The sequence below is a fragment of the Sciurus vulgaris genome (genome assembly GCF_902686455.1).
Source record: "Sciurus vulgaris genome assembly, chromosome: 5".
NCBI lineage: Eukaryota > Metazoa > Chordata > Mammalia > Rodentia > Sciuridae > Sciurus > Sciurus vulgaris.
The window spans coordinates 62,437,644-62,460,930 of NC_136465.1; the positions used below are offsets into that span (position 1 = coordinate 62,437,644).

Below are 23,287 nucleotides of genomic sequence, written 5' to 3' on the forward strand. Positions count from 1 at the left end.
AAGAGTCCATCATGTTAATTTTCAAACTCTTCTCTGTGGCATGCTAAGGATTATAAAACACCTACAGAAGCTATCTTATAGACAGGGAAGTTCAGGTCTCCCTTCTCCCTCATGGCAACTTCAACTAGAATTATTATTTACTGTGTCTTACCTATTAAATTTTCATTTAAGAGAAAAATTCTAAGGCTAAGTATTTGGGAAAAATTACAGGAATCTGACACCAAGCCCAGTCTGTCTCTTTCCCGGAAGTTTTAAAGCCATTCATAACCTGGTCAACCAATCCATTCAACTTTTTTCTTAGGAGTCTCTAACAGTTCCTCACTGCCTCTTTATCCATACTTTTTGCCAGTCCTATCCCTTGCTATTTCTCTCCAGTCATTCCAAACCACTCATAAATTGCTGAGCCCTGCATGCACTCTCACATCACAGTCCTTGCACTTGTTAGTCCTTCTTCCTGGAATTCTATAACCAATTCTTTTGCCCTCATCACCTACAAGCCTACAAAATTCTATTTACATTTTCAGACTCTACTCAAATTGCACCTTCCTGGATGCTCAACCCACATTACAAAACTTACCTCAGATTGCTTTTTATACTAATCTGCAATAGTTTTTTTCATACACTTGCCTTTCACATTATAGACTGATTCCCTTAATCAGAGGGGTATTCAATAAAGACATGATAAAATTTGAGAAATATCTATTTCCTCTAAGGAGCACAGAGAGTAATTATAATCAATTCTCACACCTGAATTTCATCTCTCATGAACTTATGGTGAACATCTCTCCTTATATTAAAACTCATGCCTGCATGGTATGTTCCACAGGCTAACTTCAGTTTCTTAAGTTCAGCAGTAACTTGTTCTGTCATTTTTCTGGAAGGACAATAGATGATAGTTGGACCTTCAAATTCCCAATCAGAACTGAAAAAAAAGAACAAACATAGTGAGAGAGAGAGAGAGAAAATGTGTTTCAGACCAGTCTGGGTTTTATCTTATTTAACATTCCCTTTCTACTAAGTAAAAAACTAAAAGGAGAAAGCATACAAAAAAAATGATATATTTAACTGAATGAAAATCTAAAACATTACAGAGAATCAAATGTGACATGAATTGTATTAAGCTCCAAAAACTTTTGACTCAGTTTTGGTTAAAATCAAAGTTAAAACAAGAATAAGTTAGCTTGTTCTAGCAGAAGCCATGATAAAAATGTATCAACTATTGATGAAAATATTCTAGGAATTTAACACAACAGAGAAACAATTAGTCTTGATTTATATAGAAGTTAATATTTATATAGAAATATGTATAAAAATTCTTATTCTTATGTTCATAAAATTAAAATTATTTACTAAAAGAACAAGAGCTTTGTAATATTGTAAGACTGCTTTTATAATTCAAAGAAGTACTACTAGCAATCTGGAGACCATGAATGTTTAAGAAAAAACATGTTAGAATGTCCACTGTAGAAATTTGTGTTTACTTATTAAGAATATAAACAATGATTTCCACAAAACATTTAATACCTCAATGTATTCATTTACTTAAGTATATTAATTTATGTTGACTTAATCATTATAGACAGAAAACTGTTTTAGATTCATGAAAAGTTATTTTCGGGCTGGGGCTGTAGCTCAGTGGCACAGCACTTGCCTAGAACTTGTGAGGCACTGTGTTTGATTCTTAGAACCACATAAAATAAACAAATGAAATAAAGGCATTCTGTCCATCTACAACTACAAAAAATTATTTTTAAGTTATTTTATTTAGATAAATATAAATATTTAAATAAATATGAACTTAAATTCATATACCCTTTGATGCAAATTCAATTTAGGGACTGTTTGTTTTCTGGGTACTAGGGATGGAACCCAGGGGCACTTTACCACTGCACTACATTTCCATTCGTTTTTTTATTTTTATTTTGATACAAGGTCTTGTTAATTTGCCAAGGCTAGCCTCAAACTTGCTTATCCTCCTGCCTCAACCTCCCACTTGGTTGGGGTTACAGGCATGTGCTACCACTTTCGGCTCCAATTTCAATTTTGGGAATTTATCTTACAAAAATACTTATCTGCCAAAAGATACATATATACAAATATTCAGAGCAATACTATGATAGTGAAAAATAACCTAAATATTCATCATTAAGTATATTCCTACAATGGGATACTAAGCAAACATTTTTAAAAATTAAATCCTTACAAAATCTTTAAGAAGGACTATGGCAGAGGCTATACAAATTAAACAGAAAAATCAGGTAATATTTTTACTGCAAGAGTCTTACTGAATAATCCAAGCATAGTAAACTCTTAAAGGAGTGAGAAAAGATACTCATTTTATTTTTAAGTGTACAAAAATCTTATTTTAAAAACATATTTTCAAAGAAGAAAAAACTGCTCACCAAAATCTGGATAGCCTATTAAAGTCCCAATTTAAGAAAATAAAATATATGGAAAGACACTTTAAATAAAAGAAAAAATGGATATGGTATGAAATTATTTTCTTATAAACTTAACAATGACAAAATAGGGGTGCACATCTGCACAGTAACAGAATCAAAGAAGTCTATGTAGCAATATCAATAGCGAATCAATAGCGAATATACATAATATCAATATGTATCAATAGCGAATATACATAAAGAAATGGGACTGAAAAATGAGCCATTTTTCAACTTATGTGCATCTGTATTACTCAAATTGGAATTAAGACTTAAAATTTAAAAAGACATAGATAATATGTATAAATTTGAACTAACAAATTCTTTTACAAAAGGAGTCATAACTTTGCCAAGTAACTTATTAAAGACTGTTATATCTTCATAACAATTTCCTGAAGGTAAAAACAGAAAGCAGTCCCTGTCTGGTTTCTTAACTATTAAATGAGATAGGGAAAAGAGGTTCATCTAACTACCTAATTTAAATATAACGTGAATGTAAAAACAAAATAGGGCTATTTTAAGAAACATTTAACTCAATAGAAAAAAAAATGTGAATACTGATAAATAGCAGAATCAAAGGAAGAGAAGAAAATGGAAATAAAAGTCATTGATCTGAAGCCTTAATTACCCTCTACTTCATGCCTCAGATCTATAGAAAGCATTCTAACTCTCAGTGGTTCCCTGCTACCATACTCTGCTTGAAGAGGACTGAAAATGAGTATAGAATCTTTCTTGATCTGGTTTTCAAAAAAATTTTTCATATTAAATATTGACACTTTAGAAGGTCTTGAATATTAAGTGAAGGAGCCTAATCTTCATTCCATAGAAAAGAATTCCAGAAAGGTGCTCCAAGACTTAAAAGGTGTGCGTTTATAAAGATAAATCTGAAAGTTATATACAGAGTATAACAAGCACTAAGGAGAAGGGAAATCTGTTAGGAGAGATTTAATCTGGACAAAGACATCACTTAGCAGAATTAACAGAAAAAATAGAAGAAAATGTTTGCATAAGACATTGAGACCAATAGTGTCAAAAAATTGAGGAAAAAAAAGTTACCAAAAAAAAATAGACAAAGTAATAAAGATTCAAGCATCAACAGGAATATAAAAATAATAGAATTAGTCAAAACGACACTTTTTCTCAAGTCACTGAAGTGATTATATAATACCACACTTGACTTGAACCATAACTAAATAAAATCTGAAATATGTTAAACATGTACTAGGAAGAAATAGTAAAAAATAGTTTTCTATAAAGAAACAGTTACCCAAATTCATCAACCATTAAATTCTTACCTTGTCTTTTTGACAAGAAATGGTTTTAGATCTTGAAGGATATCCCCTGTTTTTTGTCCAACTTCTAAATATAGATTTGGCCGATCAAAACTAGTACAGGTAATCTGAGGATTATTCAGTTTTAAGCAACGTACGATGTCTTCCCGAATTGAAGAACTTGCAGTAGCAGTGAGGGCAACGACTGGAACCTGAGTGAAGTAAATGTGATCTTTAAAAAAAGGGGAGCACTCACTAATTCTGAACATTTCTACTGCCTTCTTACAACAAGACTATTACAGAAGGTACCCTGTCAAAAAATGCCTTAAAATTATTCTTTTTAATAAAAGAAAAAAGAAACTACTTACTTGTTTTTTGGCCTTCTAAATACATTAGATTCTTAAAAATCAGAAATCATTTAAACATGAGATATAATTTACTACAATTATTACAAATTACTAACTACATTTATAATTAATATAGATTTAATAAGTTAAAATTATCTCATTTGGGAGGTTTTGCAAAAAAAAAAAAAAAAGGCAAAACCAGTATGACCAATTAATTGGTATCATTTTTGTATTCTTTATCCTTAAATTCTGTAATACTTCTAAAAAACTTAACCCCAAAATTAATTTTATTGATCTCTGGCTTCTAAATCAGACTGTTTTCTGAATTTTAAATGCCTACATATGGAAGTAAAGATGAATGGGCTGATTTACAAAGAAGTTAATTTCTCCAACCAAGACTTAATATAGATACATTTCTGTGTTAATATATAGGTACTAGCATATGTAAGGCTGAGAATGGGGAAGTTTAAATATTAGAAGTTGTTAGGACATACACATTCTCACCCTCACAATAAATCATTTTCGTTAAGTGCTTTAATCAACCTATTTATAAATGCACTAATAAATACTTGTTAAACTGCATATGCCGATAAAAAGGTAAGTTTTTAGGATATAGCCCATAAGAAGAGAGGGTTGGATTTGTTTCTAAGCAATATAATGTATCAGTAGACAGAAAATGCATTTATGAAAATAAGGAAATTGTCACATCTTCAAGAAGTTAATAGAAAAATCAGGCAAAAGAACAAATAGCACAGTAGTGAAACAAATCCTGTCTTTGCCACTTATTAGATATGGGTCTTCTAGCTGTGTATCTAGTTCTCTGAGCTTTGGTTTCCTCCTATAAAAATGGCTACAATAATAGAACCAGTCTCATTAAGTTGTTGTGAAGACCAAGGGAGACAAAATATGTAAAATGCAGAATATAATGGATGGCATACAACACTCAAAAGGTTTCAATGTAACTACTATTATTATTGCAACAATTAAAAAGATTTCTGTATGGAAATTTCACAGACATGGACACTAACTAGTCCCAGATTTGCCACTGACTTTTTTCATCAAAAAATGAGATAGAGGGGGCTGTTAGACCCCTGAAATTTAAAAATCCCCATTTGCTTGGAAATTCCCAAGTCCAGTGACCTGCTGACAGTAGAAATTATTATAAATTTTCACTCTTTTGCCTTCAACATTCTAAAAGTCATAGTTTAGAATGTTGCTCCTGCAATTAGAAAATAAAGTAACAGAATATAATAAAATCAAAGAAAAAAATTAAGATTCGCTTCAAAAATTAACAGAACCTATTTTTTGAAGTTTTTGGTACTTTATGATGTTAAGATCTTGCAAACAAGGTTGGGGATGTAGCTCGGTGGTAGAGTACTTGCCTAGCATGAGTGAGGCCCTAGGTTCAATTCCAGGTACTGCACATAATTTATAAGCAAACTAAAAAATAACAGGCAGGTTATGAGAAGGATGATCATACATCCTCATTTTGCTAGGCTATTCCTGGTTTATATATTTGTAGTCACAGCATAATTAATAGTTTGAATTCTTAAATTTTCAGAAGCAATCTGGATGGATGCTAAAATTATACTGCCACCTAGTTGTAACAAGTTATTAAGTCTTAAAATTAATTATCTGAATCACCAAGTCTTGGTTTCTTTGATTATAGTCACCAATTTTTGCCAAAACAAGCAACAAAATATAAACTAATCCTGTGACTTTATAAATCCAGGAAGATATTTATCTTATATTTCAGTTGTGTAACACCCAAAGACTGAGAAAACTATATTCCATTTGCTTGTAATTTGGGTCATGTTGTTAATTTTAATCTATACTCTATAATACACAGAGAATTCATTCCCTCATTTCAAAAAGTTACTGAGTGTCTATTATGTGCTCATCTTTTTTCTGATAGGTGCTGGGGAGAAAGTAATCCAAAGGAACAACATGTCTCATGGATATCACAGTTTCCCTTATTTAAATATCACAGAATGCTGAAAACTAATGTAGAGCTTTATGCCTGGCTGCCCTTTCTCAAGGCTCCCTTTGGTAATTACCTCCAAAGAGAAGTCTTTGTGCCAAGTGGTCTAGTGATTTCTTTGCTATGTTTAGACTTACTGAAATAATACAGTAAGAACTCCAGGTTTTCATCAGTTGTCCTAGTGACACTGGAATTAGAAAAACAGCACCAAGAACAATGACGGGCTACAACCACCAGGTGGCATTTCTCACCACTTAGCTAATAAAGAGGATTCTTGAAAACACCAGGGAAACAACAGTTTCTCAGCCACTGCTTGACAAACACCCTGCCCCAGAGGTTCAATAGAAGGAACATGCAATATTTAAATCATCCCAAGAAATGAAAAAGATACAATGACGTCAATAACCAGACATAATAAAAGACTTAATTCCACCTGAAAAGTGTTTAAGACTGCATAAAATATTTAAAACTCCTTTTAAACAATCCTTTCAGAATCAAAGGTCTAGGAAAAGATTACAGAAAGCAATCTTCCTAGTTTCCAAAAGCTTACTTTAAACCATTCTAAATTAATGAAAATCAGTTCTAGGGCACTGTGCCTAGGAGCTTTCACCATAGAAATCCTTTCTCTATTACATGTACTATTAACGCTATTAATCTTCCTGTATTATTTGTGCCAGTCCATATACTTTATATTGTTAGGTACTATTAATTTGTGTGGGTGTGTGGGGGGGGTGTGCTTGCTGCTGAATCAAATTCAGAGTCTTGTGCATGCGAGTATTGATTTTATTTTTATATGTATGAATCTAAACTTTTTTTACTAGACCTTGAGTTACCTGAAGGAAGGTAGAAACTGTTTTATGCCTCTTCCAAATCATTTACTATAAAAATTAGCATAGTCCTTTGGTATAGCTAGTTATTGCCTAACTCTTTCACAGCTACCTATGTGGGAAAGTTATTAATTCTCAGCTTTCTGATCAGAATTTGTTCATTCAATCATCCCATTATTTACTGAGCATCTACTATGAGACAGGTACTGTTACAGATTTTATAAACAAATCAAAAATACCTCCTCACAAAAAAATACTTTAGCAGGGCCTCACAGAAAACAGACAAAATACAGGAAGTTAAAGAGAGATAAACACTACTTCTAAAAATAACAAAGGTATATGAGGAAGGCTTCATGTTGGGGAAGATTAATATGATATTTCAAATATGGTAGCCCAAGAGACCTAAATGAGATACCAATATTTCAGTGAATACCTGACAGAGATAAGGGAGCAAACCACATAATTAACTGGGTGAAAAGAATTCAGGAAGAAGGAATGTCAGGGGCAAGGCCCTGATGTAGAAATGAGGTAGGACAGAAGAAATAAATATGGATAGAAAGGAAACTAACAGGGAAGGGAAAAGAAACTGTAACTTTACATCAAGGAAGGTCCATGAACACCCAGCACATTTACTACCAAGGCCTCTTTTCCTCCAGGTCTGAATTCTTAAAATATCTTTGATCTTAAAAGTATTGTGAGTACAGGTGATTAATACCTACATACATTGCTAGCACACACCATGTATTTTTGTTAGACTAAAAAAGCCAAGAGAAATTATTGTTTGAGACTTATGATAGGAGTATATTCCAAACACAATTTATTGACTGGATGATTTCTACTTAGAGATATTAAAAGGATCAGGCCACACTGTGCTCCATGAAACTGAACTCACCAGGGTGATGTCAAATCTCCACAGGCACTTCCAATGTTCTGCATTTACATAGTTTTCTTTGTGCCTCTTTTTTTTTTTTTTTTTTGGTACTGGGACTTGAACCCAAGGCCTTTACCACTGAGCTACATCCCCAGCCCTTTTTATTTTTTATTTTGAGACAGGGTGTCACTAAGTTGCCAAAGCTGGCCTAGAACTTGTAATCCTACTATTTTAGCCTCCTGAGTTGTTGGGATTATAAGCATGGCCTCTGCACCTGGCCAACCTGTTGCTGAAAGCTCAGTCCTTGTATCCAATGCCAATTAATGCCAATTTAATAATGAGGACATGGTTTTTGAGAAAAATGAAAAAGTTGTGTTATTGCTTTGCTAGCAAAGGAGAAACACAGGGGACTCCTGCCCTGAGGCCTGATGTTGTGTTAACATTCACTTGCTAATTTGGGAGATATTCACTTCCTAGATCTTCTGGCAGGTACCTCCTTCCTGTGGAGCACAGGCCATAATCTTGTTCCCCACTCCCAGGTTAGGGACTGGGAGAGGATGAAGAGGAAAAGGAAAACATGTCTCTTTTAAAAGTAAGCCTCAGACCTATATTCAAAAGGTGAAGTGGACCACTGTATATACCTTTGGTTATAATTATTACAACTCAGCCTATTTCCTTTGAGCCTCTTTTGATGCATCCTGAAGAAAATGCCAGAGCCAAATTGAGATCCCTTCTTCCTTCAGGGGGCCCTCCTCAGACCCTATCCAATAATGTAAGTATGACAGTATATTTAAAGCCCAAGGAAGGTGGAATGGCTGGAATGCAGTGAATGAAGAGGCATTTAGGATGAGATATCAATGTCATGGTATCAATGTCTGCATGCTACTACCAGAGGGTTTGGAGCAGAATCTATCAGACATATTTTAAAAGTATTAGTCCAAATGCTATATTTAAATAGAGAGAAGGGAAAAGAGTGAAAGCAGGAGATCACTCAATAGTGCAGGTGAAAGAAGTTGGAGGCTTCTACCAGGGAATAGCAGGGATCAACTGATTAGATTCTGTGTATATTCTGAAGACCTTGCAAGATTTCCTTATTGTTTAAATGTATGATAGAGAATGAGAAAAGGAAAAGAGTTGAATAAAATTCTAAAAGTTTTGATCTCAATACCAGAAGGATGGAGCTGCTGAAAAAAAGCAGTCTGGAATAGGTTGAGATACCTATTAGACATCTAAGTAGATAAATCTTCAGAAGGTAACAATATATCCACGAGTGTTTATATGTGTATGTATACCATATACACATAAGTATGCACACATACATATTCTATACATATTCTTTGAAGTATTATATTTATATTCTATAAAATGTCTAAAACAAAAAATAATGATAATACCAAGTGCTGGCATGGAGGCAGAGAAACTGAATCACTCACATATTGCTGACCACAATATAAATCTGAAGGATATATATGGTTAAAACTATATGTTGGGCCAGGCATGGTGGTGCATGACTATAATCCCTGAGACTTAGGAGGCAAGAGGATTTCAAGTGTAAGGTCAACCTTGGCAATTTAGCAAGACCCTGTCTCAAAACATAAAAATTAAAAGGATTAGGAATGTAGCTCAATGGTAGAACAACCCTAGGTTCAATGCCTAACACAGGGAGATGTGGTGGGAAGACTAGGGCTGGGGTTATAGCTCAATGTTAGAATGCATGCCTAGCCTACAGGAGTTCCTGAATTCAATTCCTAGTACTGCAAAAAGAAAAATCCTATATGTTATATAAAATGACAAGGGTTTTAAGTACAAGAGAAAAAGTCCAAGGTTTCAAGTATGCCAACATTAAAAGGATAAAGGGATGAGAAGAAACAAAGGAGACTAAGGCAAAAGCAAGAAAGAAAACCAGGAGAGTATGCTGTTCTGTGACAAGTAAAGAACGGATTCAAGAAGCAGTATAAAAATGTTCAGCAGAGTTAGAACAGCCTTTTCAACAAATGGTCTGAAGCATTGTATAGGGAAAACAATGAACTTCAACCTAAACCTCACCCTATATAAAATTGAACTCAAAATGGATCACAGACCTAAATGTAAAACATAAAACTATAACAAGTTAAGGGAAAACAACCATAGGAGAAATCTTTGCCATCTAGGGCTAAGTACAGAGCCTAGTCCTAAATGAAAAAATTGATACACTAGATTTCACCAAAATTTTAAATGCTTGCTCTTTTAGAGACACTGTGAAAATGATGAAAAGAGAAGCTAAAACTGGAAGGAAACATTTGCAAACCAAGGACTCATATCTATTTTGTGTGTGTGTGTGTGTGTGTGTGTGTGTGTGTGTGTGTGTATAACATAATATCACGCATGTTATGTATATATACATACATATTTTTTAAAACTCCTAATACTTGACAGAAAAAAATTTAAAACAATTAAAATTTAATCCAATTAAATCAGGGATTTCTTCAAATAGGCAAATTATACAAAAAGCTCAATATCATTCATCATTAAACAAATGTACATTCAGTATACAAGATATCACTCCATACCTCTCAAAATGGTTAAAATTTAGAAAGAATGTTAACACCAAAAAGTGACAAGGATGAGAAGAAACTGCATCTCACATGCATTGCTGGTGGAAAGTGAAACCAGTACAGCCACTCTGGAAACAGTAAGGCACTTCCTTAACAAACAAAACATGCATTTACTGAAGGACCCAGCAACTACACTCTGGGCATTTATCCCAGAGAAATAAAAACATATACTCACTGGTTGTTTAACCACTGCCCTAATGAAGGACCTTTAAGGTGCACACAAATGTTCATAGTAAATTTATTCATAATAGCCCAAAACTGAAAAATGACCCAAAAGTTCTTTAATAGATAAATGGACAAAATTCGGTACATCCACACTGGAATACTGTGCAGCAATAAAAAGGAACAAACCTTTGAAATACATGATAATTTGGATAGATCTCAAGGGAATGAGAAAAAAAAAAAAAAAAACTCAATTCCAAAAGGCAATAAACTGTGAATCCATTTATATAACATTCTTGAAGTAACAAGTTTAGAGGAATGAAGACCAGATGAATTATTAGCAAGGACTAAAGTTGGGGGTGGAGAGGACTGTGGGTGTGGTTACAGAAGGATAGTACCAGGAAGCCTTATGGGAATAAAATTCCCATAAGAATCTAGAATAAAGTTCTATATCTTGATTGCAAAGTTAGTAACACAAATCTACATGAGATAAAATGGTGTCGAATACCACACACACATACATTGTACACACACAAGAACTTACAAAATGATGAAATATGAAAACTCTGGATATTGTACAGTTGTCATATTCCTAGTTTTGATATTATATTACAGTCACACAAGCAATTACTGAGGAAACTGGGTGAAAGGTACACAGGACCTCCTTACATATTTTTGTTTTACAATTTCCTGAGAATCTTTAGCTTTTCAAAATAAAAAATACTGCCAATAATGTGTTTTCAAGCCATTCATGTAAAATATGCCATTCATGTAGAACATTCATGTAAAAACACGTGTTTTTCTTTATAAGGGAATAAAGTGGAATTCTTTTTTTTTTTTTTTTTTTTTTTTTTTTTGCGGTGCTGGGGATTGAACCCAGGGCCTTATGCTTGTGATGCAAGCACTCTACCAACTGAGCTATCTCCCCAGCCCTAAAGTGGAATTCTAATACTAAAAGCTTCTTTTAAAAAATCCCTAGAGGCTAGTGTTGTGTTTCAGTGGTAGAGTGCTTGCCTAGCACACGTGAGGCACTGGGTTTGATCCCTAGCACCGCTTACCAAAAAACAAACAAACAAACAAACAAAGTATTGTGTCCATCTACAACTAAGCATATTTTTTTAAATCCTATTAGAATACCTGAATTTTTAGATTTCTAATATGATGCAAGTGGGGATAACTATGATTTACTACATCCTAGAGTAAAAGAACTTAAAGGTGAAACATCACTGAGAAGCATGGTAATCTAACCATGTTTCTAAAGCAACAGCCTACAACTATGGCCCACAGCCTGTTTTGTTATGGCCCACAAGTAAAGAATATACAGTAGCGCTTTACATTTTTAAAAGTTTGTTTAAAACGAGAGAAAGAGAGAGGAACATGTTACAAAGACATATACACTAGTCTCCCATTATCTGCAGTGTGGCTGTCTGTGGTTTGAGTTACTCATGGTCAACCACAGTCCAAAAGTATTAAATGGAAAATTCCAGAATTAAACAATTTATAAGTTTTAAATGATATACCACTCTAAGTAATGTGATAAAATCACTCCCATTAGCTCTACTACCTAGAAGTGAACTGCCCCTTTGTCCAGCACATGCATACTGTACATGCTACTTGTTGGTTTGTCATTTAGTAACTATCTTGGTTATCAGACTAATAGTCAAGATATGGCAATGCTTGCAATGAAGTTTTACTCAGCCATAAAGTAGAATGAAATAATGGCATTTGTCAATAAATGGATAGAAATGGAGAAAAATCATGCTAAGTAAACTAAGCCAGACTCAGGAAATCAAAGGTCAAATGTTTTCTCATATGTGGAAACGAAAACAAAATAAGGGAAAAGAGGTAGAAGGTGGGGGGATATCACAAAGATATAGGGAAGATCAGTGGAGCAGATGTAAGATAAGAAGAGGGAGGAAGGTAAAGAGGAAGATAAATGGAATGAATTTAACAAAATCATGTTATACTCATATATCACTATACCAAAGGGAATAGTGTATATGTAGAAGGAAGTTTAATAGAGGAGAGGAGAGGGAACAGGGGAGGAGAAGGGGAAGAAAAAGAGGGGAATGAAGCTTGAAATCAAATTCTTTTTTTTTTTCTTTTTTTTTTATTTAGCTTTTAATTATTTACAGACTGCATTTTGATTCATTGTACACATATGGGGTACATAATTTCATTTCTATGGTTGTACACAATGTAGAGAAATCAAATTCTTTGCATGTGTGATTTTGTCAAAATGATCCTAATTACTATGTGTAATCATGACGCTTTAATAAAAAATTAAAAATAAAAAAGATATGGCAGTGCTTGTATTCAGATATTTTACTTAATAACTGCTCCAGAAAGTAGGAGTACTAGTACTGGCAATTTTACTACAGTATATTGTTACATTCTATTTTACTATAAGTTATGTTTGTTAATCTCCTATTGTACCTAATTTATAAATTAAACCTTATCATAGGCAAGTATTGGAAAAAACATAGCATATATAAGTTTTAGTACTATATAGGTTTTAGTACGATATGCTGTATATAGCATATATAGGTTTTAGTACTATATGCTGTTCCAGGCATCCACTGGGGCTCTTGGAGCATATACCTTTTTAATAAGGGGGGATACTATTATAACTGTTATCTGATCCTTTCAGAAAAGGTTTACCAAGCCTTATTCTGTGATATTTCTCAATAAATTATAGGACAGCCTTATAAAGAAGCCAAGGTTAGAATTTTTTAAAAAAAGGTTCCCCTGATTACATCATCCATTTGCCTTTTAATAGGGAAGTCTTCATCTTTTTGGCCACTCCCCAGACCTGAATGCTCTAGTTGGTGAAAATGTTCATTACAACACCTTGGACTTGGCAAAGCTTACCATTGGGAGAGTTGCCTTTAGCGAGCTCAACATCCTAAATGAACTTCTAAAATCATGCCCCCACTCAGAAATACAATGAGCCTCATCCACAGCAATAAGTGTGATACCTACAAAACAGAAAAACATAAATGAAAAAAATAAAGTTCAAAAAGAAAAACTCACCTAAATCAACATTATTTTCTTCAGTTAGACTATATATAATCTTGCCAAAAAAACACAATAACCCAAACCAAAATATTTGTTTCATATGAAAACATAAGCATAAATAGCATCAGATAACATTAAAAAAACATTATTGGGAACAGGAGAATGAAAGATAAATGGATGAAAGACATTAGGATAAAAAAAGGGAAAAGTATATTAATTCAAATAAATTTATTAAATTTCAGCTTTTATTATTATTCCTTGGAAAATGAATGGCTTATATTTTATCCAAAAACTATCACTTATGAACAATCCCACAACAATGTCCTTAAAAAAAGAACCATTCTATTCCTCATACTTTAAATCTTATCTCATGGATTAGCTATCAAAAGAGATGAAAAGAGTCAGTATACTTCCACTGAGATTAAGTGCATCACTATCCATGATTGATTACATATCATATTGAGAAAGTTCCTCTGAAATGCCAGAATTAGAAGACAAGATAAAATGCACATTGTCTAATGTAAAATGGTATAGAAAGAACTAAATCTCACTATGTACAAAGCAGGTAAGAAGAAATATAATTTGGTTTTTTCCCTCTAGCATTCTTTCTACTCTTCCCTGCACTATAAACATATACTAATATAGTCAATAGTGTGTAGTAACGCACTTCATTGCAAAACCATCCATTAGAATGTCTTTGAATATTTCAAAGTCATGACTAATATTACTTTTGTTCTTGATTTCCAAATTAATACTTAAGACAAAATTAATTTCCCTTTATGTGAATACTAATAATACTCCACCAGGGGGGTGATTAAAAATCTGTGCTCAGGAGTCAGACTGCCTGAATGTAAACTGTGGATCCACCACTTACCATGTGTACTTTCTTGAACAAGTTATTCAAGTTTTCCAAGTCTTGGTTTCCTCACAAGTAAACTATGGATAGTAATAGTACCTAACATTTCTTATTATTCTAAAGATTAAATGATATCATTCACATAAAATGATAGGGCCTGATGCAAAAAAAAAAACAGTTTTTAATTAAAAAATACTATTATTACTACAGTTATTACATGGTCATTTTGATCTAAATCCTTTTCTAGGAATAAAAAGTGAAAGATTAACAAGAAACATTGACGAGTTCACAATTCTAAAAGAGAAGACAGACACACAAACAATGGCAATTCATTGAGATTTTACTAGCTGTGAGCATGAAGGAAAAAGAAAGCAAATTAGCAAAGTAGGTTGATTAGCATCAAATTCTTTGGTTACTAATCGAACATAACTTTCCTATATCCATATATGAATGAATACAAACCACCAGTGACACTCCACATCATGTACAACCAAAAGAATGTGACCCTAATTAGAATAAGTTATGCTCCGTGTATGTATAATACGTCAAAATATACTCTACTGTCATGTATACCTAAAAAGAATAAAACTTTTTAAAAAACATTGTATTTATGCATTTACAGAATGCATTTATGCATTTTGATAAATCATACATAAATGGAGTATAACTTCTCATTTTTCTGATTGTACAATGTTGTAGTATTACATCAGTTGCTTTTGACTTTTTTTTTTTCCCCCCACTTTTAGTCTAGGTAGCTACCCTAGAGTCTATAAGATAAAACAGGTTCCTGCAAACATCTTCTGTCCAGTTGACTTCCAATACCAGATAGCTATATTCACTGTCATGAGCAGGAATCTGGTCAAAGGGGTATCAAGGAGGAAAAAAAAAAATTAACGTTTCCATCTTCCCATTTTCTGTCCTGCAGAAGACATAACTCTCATGGACAGAAATACAGAGTTCACTTGAACATAAAATACCAGACAAGGAGACAGGTGTAAATGGGGATTGTTCTAAATTCTGCCTTCTCCTCCCCAGCAGAAATCCATCCCCTTATGATTTGTCATAAAGTTCTCCGCTATGCTGGTTCAATTAGAAATGAGAAAGCATTATTCCTTTACTTTTTTCACATAGTACTTCTTCCTATTTTGGGTTTGCTCACCTCCAGCTTAAATATGCACTAAACAAAGATGTATGTATAGTCTTCTTCCCTTTCTCTCCTTCAACTTAGTCTGAAGGCAGGCAGCAGGTGGGAGGCTAAGGAGGGAAGGAGTTGTTTCTCAAACGTGGATATGGCTTTAAAGGAGTGTGAAATTTAATCAGAACCACAAAATGTGTTTCAATTTTCCAGGGTATTTCCTCTTCCTCACTATAGGTTTATCCTTTTCTTCTGTGTAATGCCAGGGGCTGCCTGAGAACATAAAATGAGCTAAATGTAAGAAGAAAATGCTAGGATTCCACAGGGCCCCTTTGGGATTTAGGATCTCACGTTATTTCCTGCAAAATAGCTGCAGAAGCAGCATAGACTTTGGTGTGTGGTAGACCTGGGTTCAGATCCAGCCTGTAGCATTGAGTGGTCTTGGGCAGTTTCTTGATCTTTTTGAACCTCAATTTTTCCATCTGTAAAATGGAGATAAAGCTGGGCGTAGTGGCCTACACCTGTAATCCCAATCACTCAAGAAGCTGAGCTAGGAAAATCACAAATTTCAAGCCTGCCTGGGTAACTTAGTGAGACCCTGTGTCAAAATTTAAAAAAATAAATAAACAAAAAGAGCTGGGAGGTAGCTCAGTGGTAGAACACCCCCAAGTTTAAACGACAGTATCACAAAAAATAAAATAAAAATTGGGGTAAAAACTTGATTTAAACAGAGTTCTTGTGAGGATTAAATGAGATAATGTGTACAAAGTAATATCTACTCTTTCATTCCATGCCATATTGGGTTTGCTACATTATTAACTTTTCATGTCTTAAATTTGTTGCTTTTCTCCCTGAATCTTAATTCCACAAGTGTGTTAGAGGAAGGGAATTATTTTAAATGATATGCAGAATCCCTCTGGGGGTCTCATTAAACTAAAAAAAATAGGTAAATCTCTGAAGTGCTCAGGGGAAACACATGGCCTGTCTTTCCCCTCTGATCCTGGAGGCCACGTGAACTTATAAGAGTTTTAAAATCCTACAGTGTTAAAGTTAAAATAAAAGTTCATTTTATAGGGAAAGAACTGTGGTCCAGAGAAAGTCATGTCTTCTGCAAAACCTCAAGACGGAGTAGTGGCAGCTCTGGAACAATGCTCTGACTTAGCTATTGTTATGGTTTTAACATTTTTTTCTTCTGGGCCTATCTATTGTTTTATGTGTACTTTCTTTTAACTTGGAACCCTGATCATACTTTAGCAATGTGGAAGTGAACATTGTTGAGTGGGTTTCAATATCACTTCTTTGGGAAGCAACTGGGCCCCATTGAGAGTATTATAAGTGACCACCTGAAAAATCTCTTCTTTCCCCAAAGTTTTCCCAAAGGGCATGAAAATGACAACTCAGGTAGCTGTTGAGCCTCTGTCCCAGAGGTAAGTTGATAAGCAAATTTATTTCTTCTGTTCTTGTCTTATTGTAATGACAAGAAGGGGAGGCTCACCCCAATGCCCTATATATTCCCTGTGTTTGTATGTGTGTGTGTTGGGAATCAAACCCAAGTGTTCACAAATGCTAGACAAGTGCTCTACCACTGAGTAACATCCCTCAGTCCTCTTTTTATTTTTTTTTTCTGGAAATATAATTAACATACAATAAAATATATAGAACTTAGGTGTTCAGTTGATAAGTTTGGATAACTGTACAAACCATATAACCACTATTTAAAAAAAAGTAGAGATCATTTTCATCACCCCAGAAAGTTCACTCATTACTCCTTTGATCACACCACATACACATACACAAAACCATTTTCTGAGTTCTATCACCATAGATTAGTTTTGGGATTTCATATAAATGGCATCATACAGGATATACTCTTTTGTATCTAGCTCTATTAGCTTAGCATATTTTTAGAATTCATCCATGTTGACAAATGTATTGGTATTTTTTTCTCTTGTTTTTTTCTGAGTAACATTTTGTTGTATGGGCATACTAAAAGAAGATATATTTATTCTCTTATTGAAAGACAAAAAAATGGCATCAGATTTTGATTAATTCTATATTTACATTTCCTAATAAATGAGCTCTGACTTAGATTATCAAAGTTTCTGGGTTTTGTTCTTCTGTAATCAAGCATAGTCATTTATAATTAAAAGTACTATGGTTTCCAACTCTGGCTATACATCAGAATCACCTATGAACAACGAGCTGCCAGGCCCCATTCCAAGCTTGTTGGATCAGAATTTTCAAGGTCAGAGCGGGTTACCTACATTTTTCTATAGTTCAAAGGGTGAATCTTACAAACAACAAAGGTAAAGAACAACTGCATTGATTTAATTCATATTTAGAATGTGAAAAAAGGTAAATTATAATTCCATAGAATCTAGTAGTCAACATTCATTTAATGATATATTTAAGTAACTATGTGCCAAGCAACACACTCAGGGAATATAAACAAGAATGATATTTTTCACTCAAAAAGTTTATAGTCTTAGAGAAGCAAAACAGATACATAAACAGGTAATTATAATACAGGGACCCAATTTCTATGGCAAAAGGAATTATAGTGTTCTAAGAGATTAGACAGGAAAAACACCTAGTTAGAGAATCAGAGATTCCTTGGAGGAGATAATATTTGAAATAAACTTATCAGAAGGGAAATCCAGTATCAATTCAGGAGGTATTTACATAGATCCTATCTGTCACTTACCAATATTTGCCTCAAGTTGCTGGAGTAGGTCCAAATTACCTGAACAGAATTCTGGAGTCATGTATACAATCTGATATTTTCCTCTGTAAAAAACAAAAAAAGAAAAAGAAAAATGAAAAGGAAACACACTACAATAAAGAAAATAATCATCTCAATGAGTTACTACTTGAAATCAAAACGTCTTATAAATTTTTAAATAATATATTATGCCACTTATGAAAAACTGAAAATTTTATACTCACATAAATAATTCTTTGATTTCTCTTCAATATATCAAAATAAAATGTGTCAAAATGCTTATCAGGGGGTTGGGTTGTGGCCCAGTGGTAGAGTGCTTGCCTAGCACATATGAGGCACTGGGTTCAATTCTCAGCACCACATATAAAGAAAATAAAAAGTAAAGGGCTTTTTTAAAAATAAAAAATGCTTATCAGGGAGTATTTAGCACTAAGGTGACATTAAAAGCTAGATCCTGATTTCTACCAGTCTAATTCCAAAATTAAAGTATTTGTTAAATGATCAAGCCTTAATAAACTTTTCACAATGTAATCCCAGCCACATACCACCCACTTCTCTGAGAACTACAGCCCAGAATCCCTGCTCTCCTATGCTTAAATCCTCAGCCTTCATGTTTATTCTATGTATTATGCTTTCTTGTCTAAACCTTATTGGGCCTTGGAAAGACACTGTGTCAAAGTCAAGCCAAAAAGTTTTTGCATTAGAATCTGGAGATCTGATCAAGAAACAACCAGTCAGTGCAACTGTAAAAAGAAAAAAGTTGCAGAGTAGCCATTTTCTATTTTGTGACAAGAAAAGTCAAGAATAGTTAATCTCTTCAGAAAGAAAAATGACAAAGACACATATGCAAATAAAAAGAAAGCCCTTCTGTATTTCCATACCCAATTCCAATCTCTTCCTAAGGGGGGATGGCTAACTTCTTTTTAGCTGAATACATAAGAGACATTACCCCTAATATAAAATTCAGTATTTGCTTAAACTAGTGGCAGTTCATTTCTTTTTCTAGGCAGAAAGAATCATAAAGACAGTGTTTGTAATGAAGGCTAGGTCTTAGGCAAAATATTTACAGAGTGTTTTCTCCATTTCAGCAAATGAAGCCAGAGATAGTTAAATAAGATGAAACATAATTTTCTGTATAAAAATAACTTTAAAATATTTAATTCATTCATCCAACAAATATCTGCGTGACTATTCCATGCTAAGCATTGTACTTTCATTAGGAATCGATTAGGAACACAACAAACATGTCTTTACCTTCATGAAATTAATATAATATTCTAACTAGCATGAGACACAAAAGAAATAACAAGCTCTAATATCAGATTGCCCAGGTTGGAATTTCAGTTCTACTTTTTACAAACTGAGTGGTCTTTAGCAAGTTAGCTCTAATATGCCTGTTTCTTCAGTGTAAAACAATAATAAAAATAAGTATCAAGATAGCTAATTCTAGATTCAAGGTAAACTAAAAAATCAAAATCCCAGCAGGTATTTTGGTTGAAAAAGTAATGTTGAAATACTTACAGAAATATAAACAACCCAAAATAGCCAAAACAACTTTGAAAGAAAAGAAGAAGACTGAAGGAACTTGCACAACCTGATTTCAATGTAATAAAGCTACAATAGTCTAAACATTAATCAAGAAAAACAGACCTACAGGACAAAGAATGGAGCAGCAACAAATCCACAGCAAATGTAGTTAACCTATCTTTGATCCAGGTACAAAGTCAATTTAGTGGAGAAAGGATAGACTTTTTAAGAGGTAGACTCAAGCGAATGGATATCCTTGTGTGAAAAATAAACTGCAATTACTACATTATACAATATGCAAAATTTACTAAAATATGGATCACAGATCTAAATGTAAAACTTAAAACTATAAAACTTTTAAGAGAAACATAAAATCTTTGTGACCTTAGACTAAGCAAAGATTTCTTGGATTAAACACTAGAAGTAAAAATTCATAAAAAGAACAAATTGACAAACTGGACCTTATCAAAATGAAAAACTGGTGCTATTCCAAAGAACTGTGAAGAGAGTAAAGAGAAAAGCCATAAACTTTTGGGGGCAGATCTCAGGAAAGTCAAAGGGAGATCAGTAAGGGAAAAGGACTAAGAAGGAGGAGAAGAAAAAGGGAGGGGGAAGTGCTAGGGAGTGATATTGGACAAATTATATTGTGTGCATGTAACAACAGATCCCACCTTTATGACAACTATAATACATCAATAAAAAATGTGGATATGTGCAAAATATAAATAAAATAAAGGACAATAAAAGATCTGAATGCAGAATATATAAATGACTATCAAAACTCAATAAGAAAAACAGAATGAAACAACAAAATTGACTAAATTATGTTGTGTACATGATTATATACCAATGGATTCCACCAATAGGTATAATTACAATGCAAAAATAAATTTTTTAAAAAGAGAAAAAATCAAGAATGGGCAAAAAGAATGATTAGATGTTTTCCCAAAGAAGACATACAGATGGCAAATGAGTATATGAAAGGATGCATAATTAGTCATTAGGGAAAAGTAAATTTAAAACACAATGAGATACTAATAAAATAGCTAAAATTAAAGACTGATCACATCAAGAAACAGCAAGGATAAGGAGGAACTGGACCGCTCAAACAGCTGGTGGGAATGTAAAATGGTATAATCACTGTCAAAAAGGTCAATAGTTTCTTAAAAAGTTAAACAAAGATTCACCATATGGTCCAGCAATTCCACTCCTAAGCATAAACACAAAGAATTAAAAACATACTTTCATACAAAAATTTGTAAATGTTCATAGCACCATTATTCATTACAGCCCCAAAGCAGAAACAACCCAATATCCATCACTGATGAATGGATAAAAATTGTTTATTGTACAGGAATGCCTATACAATAGAATATTATTCAGAAATAAAAGGAAAGGAAGTAATGATGATACTAAGCTAAATAAAAGAAGACAGATACAAAAGTCCACATAACTCTATGAGTTCATTTACCTAAAATGTCTAGAACAAGCACAAATTAGACTAGTGACTGGAATGAAGTAGAAAAGGGGGCAAAGGGAAGTAACCACTTCATCAGTGTGGCAGTAACTTTGGGGTTAACAAAATGTTCTGGAAATACATACAACACTAAAAACCACCAGACTTTAACAATGGTTAAAATGGTTAAGTTTCATGTTATATGAATTTAACCCCAATTAGAAAAAAGAAACCTTAAGAAAATATATAAATATATATGTCCCTTGATCCCATCAGTTCATTCCTTGGTATATACCAATAAAAAGAAAACATATGTTCATACAAAGATTCATGTACAAAGGTTCATAAGATTTATTTGTAACAGTTCAAAAATGGAAACAATCTGGATTTTCAAGATGGTGGACTAGAGGGTAGCTGCATTTCATGTTGCTCCAGGACTCAGTATAAAGGAGATGTTACATCAATAAATCCAATGATGGCATGGCAGAAAAAATGACAGAAAGGGAGTTCAGAATGTACATAATTAAAATGATCAGGGAAGCAAACGATGAGATGAAAGAGCAAATGCAGACATTGAATGATGAGATGAAAGAGCAAATGCAGGCACTGAATGATCGCACCAATCGACAGTTAAAAGAACAAATACAGAAAGCAAAAGATCATTTCAATAAAGAGTTAGAGATACTGAAAAAAAAAAAAACAGAAATCCTTGAAATGAAGGAAACAATAAACCAAATTAAAAACTCCATAGAAAGCATAACCAATAGAATAGAACACCTGGAAGACAGAACCTCAGACATTGAAGACAAAATATTTAACCGTGAAAACAAAGTTGAACAAACAGATAAGATGGTAAGAAATCATAAACAGAATCTCCAAGAACTATGGGCTATCATGAAAAGGCCAAATTTAAGAATTATTGGGACTGAGGAAGGCTTAGAGAAACAAACCAAAGGAATGAACAATCTATTCAATGAAATATCAGAAAATTTCCCAAATCTGAAGAATGAAATGGAAAATCAAGTTCAAGAGGCTTATAAGACTCCAAATACACAAAATTACAACAGACCCACACCAAGGCACATTATAATGAAAATACCTAACATACAAAATAAAGACAGAATTTTAAAGGCTGTGAGAGAAAAGAACCAAATTACATTCAGGGGGAAACCAATATGGATATCAGCAGATTTTTCAATCCAGACCCTAAAAGCTAGAAGGGCCTGAAACAACATTTTTCAAGCCCTGAAAGAAAATGGATGCCAACCAAGAATCTTATACCCAGCAAAACTTCAAACGTGACGATGAAATAAAATCCTTCCATGATAAACAAAAGCTAAAAGAATTTACAAAAAGAAAGCCAGCATTACAGAACATTCTCAACAAAATATTCCATGAGGAAGAGATGAAAAACAAAGAAGCAAATCAGCAAGGGAAGAACTATCCTAAATAAATTGTAAAATAAAGGAGGAACAGAGTCGTGTCAAAAAAATAATAATAAAAAAAAAATGAGCCAAAAGACTGGGAATACAAATCATATATCAATAATAACCCTGAATATTAATGGCCTGAACTCATCAATAAAAAGACATAGACTGGCAGATTGGATTAAAAAGAAAGATCAAACAAGATGTTACCTGCAAGAGACTCACCTCATAAAAAGAGATACCCACAGACTCAAGGTGAAAGGATGGGAAAAAACATACCATGGACATGGACTCAGCAAAAAAGGTGGAGTATCCATCCTCATTTCAGATAATGTGGACTTCAAGCCAAAGTTAGTCAGAAGGAATAAAGAAGGACATTACATACTGCTTAAGGGAAGCATAAATCAGCAAGACATAACAATCATAAATATCTATGCCACAAACAGTGGCTCATCCATGTATGTCAAACAAATCCTTCTCAATTTCAGAAACCAAATAGACGATAATACAATAATACTAGGTGATTTTAACACGCCTCTCTCACCACTGGACAGATCTTCCAAACAAAAATTGAACAAAGAAACCACACAGCTCAATAACACAATAATTTAGACTTAACGGACATTTATAGAATATACCATCCAACAAAGAG

General features: G+C 33.4%; 1 protein-coding gene across 6 annotated transcripts in view; it reads right to left on the reverse strand.

Moving 5' to 3' along the window:
- The window catches only part of WRN (WRN RecQ like helicase), a 132,674-nt gene that overhangs the window by 75,168 nt on the left and 34,219 nt on the right, over positions 1–23,287 (reverse strand). For all 6 annotated transcript variants that reach the window (XR_013763849.1, XM_079140208.1, XM_079140207.1 and 3 more), the window contains 4 exons: positions 18,208–18,290; positions 13,366–13,472; positions 3,737–3,924; positions 748–922 (listed from right to left, as the gene is read on the reverse strand). Coding sequence is in view for 5 of the 6 variants with exons in the window: in XM_079140208.1 (XP_078996334.1) it covers positions 748–922; positions 3,737–3,924; positions 13,366–13,472; positions 18,208–18,290 (553 nt within the window). In the remaining variant the exon portion in view is untranslated. The remainder of the gene's footprint in view (positions 1–747; positions 923–3,736; positions 3,925–13,365; positions 13,473–18,207; positions 18,291–23,287) is intronic.